General features: G+C 38.9%; 1 protein-coding gene across 1 annotated transcript; it reads right to left on the reverse strand.

The window, feature by feature from the left end:
* Positions 1-815: 815 nt before the first annotated feature.
* LOC140139091 (lactadherin-like) lies at positions 816-11722 on the reverse strand. Its single transcript, XM_072160872.1, has 3 exons — positions 11312-11722; positions 4810-4948; positions 816-889 (listed from the first exon to the last, which is right to left on the reverse strand). Exons 1-3 carry the CDS (start codon positions 11720-11722, stop codon positions 816-818), a joined length of 624 nt encoding a protein of 207 aa, XP_072016973.1.
* Positions 11723-12162: the final 440 nt, after the last annotated feature.

The following is a 12162-nucleotide window of genomic DNA, read 5'->3' on the forward strand; positions in this document are numbered from 1 at the left end:
CATTTGAACGTTAAATGGATTCATAATAATAACTGTTTTAGAGCACTAGGCATTGACTTCACTGTGTCACTTGAAAGAATGGTGCAGATTAATTATGTAAAAACAATGGAGTCAATTCATGAATTAATTCACCAATGGTCAAGACGTAATCTTACAGTTCTGGGCCGTGTAACAATAGTTAAATCACTTATTTTATCTAAGCTTACCTTTCTGATTTTAACTTTGCCTAATCCACAATACGAGTTAATAAAAGATTTAAACCAAATAATATATAAATTTATATGGAAAGGTATTGATAAGGTTACAAGAAATCAAATGATCCAAGATTATGGTCAAGGAGGTGTGAGAATGGTTGATGTCCAGTCATATATACATGCACTAAAAATAACCTGGATTCGTAGAATCATTAAAAATGCGGAGACAGAGTGGGTAAAGCTTTTTCTTCAGACAACAGGTATAAACCGTATCCAGGACATTGAGGGTGGATCTACTAATATTATGAATTTCATGAATAATAACAATGATAAACCGAATCAATTTTGGAAAGATGTTTTTTGGGCATGGTTTAGTTTTTCTAACTGTCATCAACCAACTACCAGACAGGAGGTACTGAAAAGTTCACTTTGGTACAATGAAAACATTAAAGTGGGTAAACAAAGTTTGTATTACCAGCATTGGGTTCGTAATGGTGTTGATCTTGTAAATGATCTATTAAATGAGAGAGGGAATTCCTCTTGCTGGAGGATTTTATGCGTATATTTCATGTTCGCACAAATTTTGTTGAATACGGTGGTGTAATATTGGCGATCAAAAAGTCATTTCCAAAATTCTTTGACAAACCTGGTGATACCCTTGTTTATCCCACTATTCCATTTCACTTTGATGTTCTCTTTAAAGATAAAAGGGTTCCAGAAGAATATACAATATTCTTGTTTCGAAAAAACAATTGTTCGTAAATATGTACAAAATGGGAAGAAAAGCTTGAAGCTACATTTGATCCTTCAAGATGGAATGTTATTTTTAATACACCCTTCAAATGTACAATAAGTACTAAACTCAGGTGGTTTCAATTCAGAATAATTCACAGAATCCTTGGTACAAACGCATTTTTATTTAAAATTGGGATAAAAGATTCCAGTATGTGTACCTTCTGTCTGGAGGAGAGTGAAACTTTGATTCATATGTTTTGTGATTTTCATGTGGTTAGGAAATTTTGGGATGATGTGAAAAGGTGGATCGAAAACAAAGTTAATATAAATCTCTCTTGGAAAAAAGATAATCTGCTTTTTGGCGTTGGTCCTAGCTATATTGTTTTGGATTTGATTCTAGTTTTATGTAGATTTCATATATATAAAATGAAAATGAAAGAAAATAACCCTTCGATCCACATTTTCAAGAAAGAATTGCAAAATCATTATAAATTAGAAAAATATATTTACATATGTAACAATAATATTGGTTTATTTTATAAAAGATGGGGTATTTTCAATTCACTCTGTAGAGAATAAGATTTAGACCCTCATACACGCGGAGAGGTTTTTGCATGGCTATGTGTAGTGGCAGAACCTCGTATTTAAATGTGAGGTTCTGTACTTGCATAGCGTTGTGTGAGAGCTTCTCTGTGTGTATGAAATTATATTTCATCATGTGTATCATGTAATATCATTGTGTATCATGTGTATGCTTAATGTTTACCTCTGTTTAAAGTTAAACTTGAATAAATGTTTTTTTCCTCTGAAAAAAAGGAAAAAAAAAGAAAAAAAAAAAAAAAAAACATAAACTTACACACATTATTTACTTTCTATTGACCGCAGACACGACCCGATACATGCTTATTTAATGACCACTTGAGTAGTTGATGAGTGGGTCGTTATGTACTTACTGAACACAAAGGAAATTGATTTTGGTTTTATCATCGACCATGTTTATAATCCTGCTGCTCTGCTGAACGCTCCGATAAATATCAGCAAACTCGTATACTGTTCGCTTGTTCCTATCAGACGCTCTAGCGTACATGAACCATTATCGAATACAGCAAAGCATTGCTGAGCTAAGTAGACCTTAAAAACTGTCCTCCCTAAGGTTACTCTTGCTTTCCTGCACTGCGGGCCCTTATATTGGAGTGTTTAGTCGTCGTATGGAAGTCGCCGGCCATGCGGCCTTGATGTTTTGGTTAATACTGGGCCCCAGCATCAACAAACAACAATGAGTAACCTTAAAGCTGACGGGCTGTCTCTTAAAATATTTTTTAAATTAACCGTAATGTTAAAACTTTAAAACGACCTTGAAATGTAACTTCTAAAAATACTAGTTTTTCTATTCTATAGTGTTATATTACCTCAAATATTTCTTCACTACGTTGAAAATACGTATTTAAGTGAATTATGACCAACAGAGGGCGCTATTACTGTACTAAAGTACGTGGTATTTTGACAACGGATACACCGTGACCATACGTATGCTGTAATACAGAATATTCATCCCAGCACGGCATCTACCGTGACAATACGGCCGTATTGACACAATGTGTTACGTGTACAATATGTGTGTATTGGGTGGATTGCGATGTTACATACGGGGTGCGTGGACGTTCAAAACGGCGTTAAATATTGCTAGTCTCGGTTCCAAACTGGATTGTGCTCATTCGTCACGACGGAGAACAAGGTGGATGGAACAAATACTAACATTTGATCTAGTCATGAGAGGGCGATGCGATTAAAAAAATTTATGGTCACCGAGTCCTATATCTACTTTAATACAGCACGCGTTTGATTTTGACTAAAACCTAAGGTTAACATGCTGCTTAAAATAAATTGTATTTCAGTGCTTCCCAAATATTATGGTTGCCAAAAAATATATATTTTGGTAGATTAAGGACCACTACATCCATTATGAAAACCTTAGTTGCAAAAGTCCTTACATCCACCTCTGGGTGAAATTGAGTTGTTGGCATGACATTATAGTGTGGGTAAAAATACATTTTTGGTGGTTGCTTGACCTTCATACCACCTTCCCTTCAGGTAATATCGTATATTTCCCGTTTGAGAAATCTTAAGGAATTTTCGGAAATCTGAACATAAAATTAATATAGACTAGTATTGTTTTAATTTCTTAATGTATAGTAATAGCCTTGAATGTTCTTTAACTATAAAAAATTATTTTGTTGCAAAAGGCCTTACATCCACAAAAGGCGCGATACAACAGAAATAATGAAATAAATAGGAAGCCTTGAAAATTGTACCAAACTTATTCTTTTAGTTTCTATTCATCAACACTTTATCTAAAACCAAAATAAATCAAATCGAACAAGTAATAATTGCACATTTAAAAAAGCTGTTTTTCTCAAAAAGTCAAAAAGTGGATGTACGGGATTTTGCAAAAAACTCTTCATATCATGATTTTACTTTTAAAATGAGACTTTTTCGTGTTGAAAATTAGGCGCTGTTTATAGTGAGACACAGTTACCGCACAAATTATATGCCAAGTAACATTATCGCACATTTGCAATGACCCCGAGGTCCATATTGTGGCTCGAGCTATATTCAACAATATGATCATGCGGTAAACATGTAGCTTACGTTTTGATAATTCTTGGGGTGAGAATCGTTCCGAATGTCCTAGCTGCGGGCATTCTACGCATCATTAAGAAGCTCCTACTTCCGTTAATACCGCACACAATTGAGAATAAAATGAGACGTTTTCGTGTTGAAAATTAGGCGCGTTGCATGAACCTCAAAATGCCGTAAAAATCAGCATATTTCAACGTCATTCGTGCGTTTTATACGACGTTGGGGTCCAAAATGTGTAATCGCAATGTCATTCTTTACACGGAAAGTTTGGGGTATGAAACAAAAGCAAAACCTATGGCGTTGGGGTAAACGGAACACTCGGTATGATGTTGCCCAATTTTGTTCTTGATTGAGAAAATTATATATTAGATAGGGTAAATGGAACGCAGAGAATTTCTCTGCGTTCCATTTACCCTATCGTTCCATTTACACCAATTAAATGATAGTATAATTTTTTGGATTAATTAACAATAAGAAGACATATTTTACAAAAAAGGCACGTTTTTGCTTTAAAAAACATTCCTGACATAGTCACTTTTGCCAAATGATTATAGAGGTGCAAGTGTAGATGGAGCCGTCGATCATGGCGATAGTTTTGAGACAGAATAATATTCTATCATTTCATCTAGACTGGTTCTATTTTGGAAATATGTGCTTATTTAAGCATCAAGCGGCAAGTTCGCTAATGAGCTGGCAACCAAGCCAATTTGGTTAATTCGGGTATGCTAAATTCAAATATTTTGTCTGCCAAGCTATATTGGAACCCCCTTAACCCTTTAAAAAAAAAGACCCCCAAAACCCCTACATGCTCATATAGGTGGGCAAAATTAAAACATGCTCCAAATTCGCGAAAAAACATATCAAACTATTTGTCTGGATCCAAGTTTTACAAAAATTTAACATATTTGCGCGTAGAACATATACCGTAGTTACCATGTTATGATGCTCAACAGGCCCAAGGTCAATTTGCATATCATACAGGGGTGAAAAAATTGAAGTTGCTCCGATTTTGGTAAAAATGGATGCAAACTGTTCCTCAATATGATCATGGCGGCAAACATGTAGCTTCTGTTTTGATAACTCTTGGGGTGAAAATCGTTCCAAATGTCCAGCGCGCATTCTACGCATCATGAAGAAGCTCCTACTTCCCGTAACACCGCACACAATTTATACTGGTGCGTTTATAGTGCAAATAATCAACTGCCTAAAATGCTTCACCTTCCAGCATGCTTTACCTTACCTTGACAACCAAGGACTTCAAAACGAAGGCTGATATGTTCATTCCACTTGGTAGGTAATATTCGAATAAAAGACGCTTCAACTAGTGTAGGGAAAAGATTGGTAACAACCGTAGTTTGGTCCGTATTTCCAACAAATATCTGTGACAAGAATAGGATTTCAATATCAATAAGAAGGAAATACTTGGCTTGTCCAAAGTTATCAAGTAAATAGTAAAGGCTATAAATGTATACCCTTACATATAAGATGGATCCCTGTTAGTGGCGTAGCCAAGAAGGGGCAGCAAATCGGTTGTGGAACAACTTGCCTCTCTTGCACCGCCCCGCCCCATGCTCGTCGCTGCTATATTTTAGATTAGTATGTCTTCTTTGACAATGTTTGACTATTTTCGTTACATTTTGTCTCCGAAGTCCCCCCCTCGTTTCCCATGCCCCATCCCACCTGGAAACCTCCTGCCATCCGGTGCTTGTCTCCATTCTTGGCTTTGTTATACATGTACGGTATCTCAAATTATAAGAACGTCATACTATTTCAAATTTTTAATATTTCTTTAATTTACCCATCAATTTCCCTCATGCTTCTGGTCTTGCGGTATAAAGGGAGTTAATTTAGAGTTTAAGATTGCCCGCTATTTTATTTTTTGTTTTTAGCCATGCTGGGCAACTTTGATGGCTGTTGTTTCTTTTTAGCCCTGAAGGGCAAGCTTGGTGGCTATTGTTTCATTTTTAGTATATTTGAGGTTACGCAATATTTTTTTTAATTAAAAACAAAACAATTTGGTTAAGGCTATACAAGGTGAATGAAATGGATGATTTGCTATCTGTAAGCTTTCTAGATCACATAACACTTCACACAATTGTGCAAGCTCTTGTGGTATCACACTTTGAATCCGTGAATGCTCTCCTCTATGGATCAAAATCAAGAGACATTTGCAGTCTCCTCAACATATTAAAAGCAGTCATGCTCATATTCTATGCCACCAGACTTGATGATAGCCCACATATTAGCCCTGCGGGACATAATTGATGGGAAATGCTTCTTTATAGTTTGTCGTTTACAGCCTCCGCCTCATCCACACCCCCGAGATGATTTATCTTACCAGTTTACTTCTTTACACAATTTATGGTGTCAAAATATAGCTTCAAAACGTTGTATATACGGAATTAACTGAATAACAACAGATGTCGCAATCAGTGGACTAATATGCTCAATATTAGCACTTTAAACTGGTGTACAGGTGCAGAAGCTGGATTTTGCCCTCATGGATTTATCTATGGGGGTGCTCCCAACCTACTCATCTCTACCTTTCACCTCTCACTCTTTCTATAATCTTTTCTTTCTATCATTTTTCATTTCGCAATCCAGTTAGCAAGGATAGCTGAGTCAAACTAGTTGGCTTGGTAGGATGGTTAATATCAGGTTTTGTATAGGACAATGGGTTTTGTCCTTAGTATATAGGATATAGCGCCTGATCCCAGGGGCGATTACCGACTGTAATATCATTCTGGGGTACAGGATACAGATCCCCAGTTCGATGGTGAAGGCGAGCGCCACATGGGCATCTTCTTGTGTGCCATACACTGTGTCCAGTTATACTGTTGATGGTTGCAGGCAGTGTGGACGCTAACTGGTATTGTGTCTTTCCCTTTCATCTTTCTCTCTTTCTCCCCAATCATAGAGTAAAAGTAGGTTGTTTTAACATCTTGGGATGTGACTGTCTGGCCAGGGAGTTCTTTGGTCATGGAGATCAAGGTTCTTGCTGCTACTGTGGGGCGACACCAGGCCTAATTGCCTCAATGGTAAGTCAGTATTACCACTTAGCACCATCGCCGAGCACCGGGTGGCGGTAAATAAAATAACCCGATCGACTCAGATTTTTCCGAGTGGGTTTTTGTCAACACCCTGATAGAAGAAATGATATCTAAAGGTAGACACATGTCGCAGGGCGACCGTGGGCAGCAGCATTGATGTACTCATTCTTGGTGGAAGAGCTATCAGCCAACAGCAGAATGATGGAAGCTGGCAGTCGGATGATTTGATCTTTCTTATGACTGGCAGCAATGGTCGAGTTAGAGGACTACTGTTGGTGAAGAAGGAAACGGGGACCCACTTCACTATTTTCCCAAGATAACCTAAATGAGGAAGTCTTCTAAGAGTGGGGCAGTTACCAGCCCGGCAAACCAAGGTGATACCTCTGGTACCGGAGGGGAAAGGAAAGGGCAACAAACGTGTACCTTTGGAAGGTCCTGTAATGACGCTTCACAGGCTGATGAAAGGGCTGGAACAAAGGAAAAAATCATAAACTTAAGGAATAATAATCGTTTTGGCACATGGAATGTGAGAAGTATGACAGATGATAGCAAACTGCACATTATCTGATTATAAAAAGAGAAATGGGGAAATGTAAAATTCCGATCTGTGGATTAGCAGAAGTCAGGTGGACTGGCAAAGGGCATTTCCCTCTGGATGATGGACGTATTGTATACTATTCTGGCTCAGATAGACTAAAGAGGAATGGAGTAGGTTAAAATCGGCTAAAATCCAATCAGTAAAAGACTGATAACCATCCGTCTCCAAGCAAGACCTGTCAACATCTCAGTAGTTCAGGCATATGCCCCAACCTCGACAGCAGATGATGAGACAATTGATTCCTTCTTCCATGAACTCCAAGAAACCATCAACAAAATTCCTAATAGAGACATTACCATCATCATGGGGATTTCAATGCCAAAGTTGGAAATGACCTGGTTAACAATGATGCCGTTGGAAAGTTTGGACTGGGCAAAGCTAATGAGAGAGGGGGAAGACTAGCTGATTTCTGCAATGAAAATGAGCTGATTGTAACAAATACGCTATTCCAACAGCATCCTAGACGGCTTTACACCTGGATATCTCCAGATGGGAGGACCAGAAATCAGATGGATTATATCTTAATCAAACGAAGATGGAGGTCGAATGTGAAGGTAGCAAAAACATACCCAGGAGCAGATTGTGGCTCAGATCACCAGCTTCTTGTTGCTGAAATTCGATCAAAGCTGAAGTCAGTCAAACGGGACAGTCCTCCACGTAGATATGATGTTAATCGTATTAATGAACAGTACCGAGTTGAAGTCAGGAACTCTTTTCCTCGAACAGGTGAAGAGTGGACACCTAATGAATTATGGGAACGAACCAAGAAGGCAATCTCTACAGCAGCGCAGAACAACTTGCCGAATCCAAAGAAAACCCGATCGCCATGGATATCAGAGGAAGTGGGTACAATGGCAGACGAAAGACGACAGGTGATAGCAAGAGGCATACAAACGGAGAAGGACAGAAGGCAGTATAAAGATCTTAGCAGGAGAATTCAGCGCAGAACCAGACAAGATAAACAGGAAATGCAAAGAGGTTGAATCACACTCTTCTACCAACCACTCCAGGGATCTCTTTAGAGCAGTGAAAGAAATCACAGGAAGAAAACACCAAAGCTGGATGTAATCAAAGATGAAGATGGTGAAATTCTAACTGAGAGTAATCAAACCAAGCAGAGGTGGCAACAGTACTGTCAAGGGCTGTATGCAAGTAATGATGGCTTAGGAGGTGCAACAGAACCAATTGAGGTTGATGAAGATGAGCCTGACATACTGAGATCAGAAGTGGTGATGGCAATGAAGAAAATGAGGACAGGTAAAGCACCAGGATATGATGATATCCCAGCTGAGTTGATCAAAGAAACCGGAGATGAAGGAGTGGATTTGATGCACAAATTATACAATCTTCTCTGGAAAGACAAGAGCTGGCCGAAAGAGTATTCCTACCACTCCCCAAAAAGGGTGACACAAAAGAATGCAAAAATAACAGGACCATCTCTCTAATCTTCCATGCAAGTAAGATCTTGCTGTACATTACGGTTGAGAGGATCAAACAGCATATGCGTCGTGAGATTCCCCCAGAGCAGGCCGGGTTTGTGGAAGGTAGAGGCACAAGAGACCAAATAGCAAACATCAGAAATATTACAGAGAAAGCTATTGAATTCAACCGTCCAGTCTACATGTGCTTCATTGACTATTCGAAAGCATTTGATACTGATCAACATCAAAAACTGTGGGACACCTTAGTATCAATGGGCTTCCCAAAACATGTGGTAGAACTGCTTAGGACATTCTATGACGATCAGGAATCAATTGAATACATGAATACAAAGGCCACCTAAGTCCATGCGAAGTTATTTTGAGAGAAAAACCCGTGTATCATTTTAATTCCTTCAGTTAGATTTACCTGGTCAATATGGTAAGTTTTACGTGCAAATGAGTGGATTAACCTGTATTAGGTATGACGATTAGCATTTCAGGGACTTCGTGGGGTTCATTTTAAATTTTGGACTTTGGTTTTTTGAATCATATACAAAGACAACAATGTTAGAACGAGATTACCACTAGTAAGATAATACAAAATAAAGCACACAGGTATGTATAATGTTGATAAGCATTCTGCCATGTAATATAAACCACACACTTTCCTTTATTAAACCCATTTTTTGTTCAAAAGTCATTCTCTAGCAATGAATGTGTTACAAGTGGACTTTTATACATACTGGATTTCAATCAATGTGTTACAAGACTCAAATCATGGAATTGGGTAATTCTTTCATACATGCTATTTTTCACATGCCCAATAGACACAGAGAATGAATTTGAGTTGTTCTTTCATGCATATGACAGACCTATGTATAGCAACAATTTCCCATGCTTAACTCGATTTGGCCAAAGTATGGACTTAGGTGGCTTTTGTATTCATATATTCAATTGTTAGAACAACATGTGGTGACAGTACCTGGTTCAAAATCGAGCAAGGGTTGAGACAAGGATACATTTTGTCTCCGCATCTGTTTAATGCATATGCAGAGTATATCATGCGAATGGTCCTTGAGAGTTGTAGCATCGGAATATCTGTCGGAGGCAGAACCATCAACAACTTACGGTATGCGGACGACACTACCCTACTAGCAGACAGTGCTTGTGAACTTGAGGAGCTGATTGAAAGAGTGAGAACGGAGAGTAAAAAGTTTGGCCTGTTTCTAAATGTAAGCAAAACAAAGGTGATGGTCATCAACCAACAAGAAGAGAACACCACTATTCATGCAGGAAACCAAGCAATTGAGGTCATCGAACAGTTCCATGGATCCATGATTTCAAATCAATGAGGATGCTCTACTGAGATCGCATATCAATGGCAAAAACATCAATGTGCACAATGCACAAGTTATGGAAGGACAGAAGCATCAGCAAGTCAACAAAGATTAGACTTGTCTCTACTTTGATTTTCCCGATCGCAACATATGCATGTGGAGAAAACTTCTATGCATCCCATGGACGGCCAATAAATAAGAGTGTTCTGCATGAAATAGGAGAGGAAGTCTCACTCGTCAGCTCAGTGATGAAACAGAAGTTACAGTATTTGGCCAGGCGAGAAGGAATCAATCTAGAGAAAGTGATAATGTTCGGAAAGGTTGAGGTGAAAAGAAGCAGAGGAAGACAGAGACTCAGGGGGACAGATGGGATTGTTTCATTAACCAAAATGTCAATTTACAGCTGTTACACCAAAGCACAAGATCGACATTAGTGGAGCAACTGGAGAAACTTCATCAGAAAGGTCACGAATACTCAGATATGAGTAGATCGACGACGACGACAGTGCTTAATATTAGTCAACTTTTGTAGAGAGACTGGATTGACTTTCAAAGGGTAAAATAACTTGTATAGAGGCCATGCAGCCAAAATTCCTTGCAGTTGGGTACAGTCCCGGGGGGGGGGACTTTGGAAGTGACGGGGATGTGCGGACAACAGTTCAAAACTATGGGTCTTTCGGTGAGAGCCTACACCGGAAAAGGGGGTCTTTCAAAGCGAAGGCTCCAAAAATGGGGTCTTTCTGTAAGACTGTGGAAATCTTACCATCAAAGGGGTCTTTCTGTGTGGGAAAATGTTGGTTCAAAATATAAAAGTTGATACATAATTTTCAAAAAGTCATCAAAATTTGAAAACTTTTGAAAACTAAGGAAAAAATGGATCATTTGGTGAGAGATTATCAGAAATGTTCCCAAAAATGTTTGAAAAGGGAGGTGGGGGGGCGTCCTCGGTGACAGGAAAACAAAAACAAAAAGGGGACCATTGGGTGAGAGGGAGTTCAGTAAAACAAAAAGGGGTCATTGGGTGAGAACGAGTTAAAAATGAAGGTAAATGTGGCCGCATATCCCCGTCACCCATTTTTAGTGAGCCCCCCCCCTACAGTTCTTTTTAAATCACCCTGTGTGTTTCTTCTATTCCCTATGGAAATTTAGGCCTGAATTGTGTTACGTTATGAATGTCACGCATTAATATATAATGTACGGCCCGTTGTGAAAAAGGGTTAAAACAACTAGTTCAATTTAACTTCAAGTTAGTTTGGTGTGGGCTTCAATGTGAGATACAAAACACAATATGAAAAAAATTATGTGCGCAGTTCTTCAAATGAAACTAAAGACTCACCATAGCGCTTTGACTGATTGTTGACTGCACAAGGCGCCAACCCATACCATCACTACTGTACTGAACTTTGAAGTTTGTCACCCAGTGCGGACAACAACTGCCACCTCCAGAGAAGCGGTCATCCACGTTATAAGCTCTTCCTTGAGTCAACACGCCAGTAACACTATGTAAGACGCCTAGGTCTACTTGGATCCATTGGTTGGCGTCATTGTATTTTGCACTCCACGATCCACCAGTAGGGTATTGTGTTTGGTGATTCAGACGGCCATTGCTAGGTCCCCAGTTGCCGTCGCCCCATACGGTGGAAGCCGTGAGTTGGTTGTCAGGTATACGACCATCCTCTATACCAAGACGTGCTTGGCAAGCAGCGGCTAAAAGATGCAAAGTTAAAGCAATAATTGTATATAACATTTTCTATGGAGGATGCCTCGTTTAAACTAACTTCGAAATTATGCTTAAAACAACACCCACTTCTACCTCTACTTCTGCTACTACGTGATTACAATCAGGGGTATAAGACAACAATGCCATATTAAATCCATTAGCTAAGACGTTGAGTGCAAGGTCCTCTGGAACCTAGAGTAAGTTACTGTTCAGATATTAGAACCGGGCATGGCCACCCTTCTAGCTCTGGCACCTTTTATGACGAGAGAAATACATTATTATAGTTTTATTAAGATTTGACCAATTTTGAAATCCCCCCTGCATCAATGGCCCTTTTGGATTTATGCAAATTAGACACTGTTCCACTACTTGGATTTTTGTGGATTTTTGATGCGTTGTTTAGTATGCTTTTCTGAAATGAATGGTGATTAAATGGATTCTGTTGCAAGCAGTGGTGGGAGATTTCA

Source organism: Amphiura filiformis, chromosome 18 (genome assembly GCF_039555335.1).
Source record: "Amphiura filiformis chromosome 18, Afil_fr2py, whole genome shotgun sequence".
Taxonomy (NCBI): Eukaryota; Metazoa; Echinodermata; class Ophiuroidea; order Amphilepidida; family Amphiuridae; genus Amphiura; species Amphiura filiformis.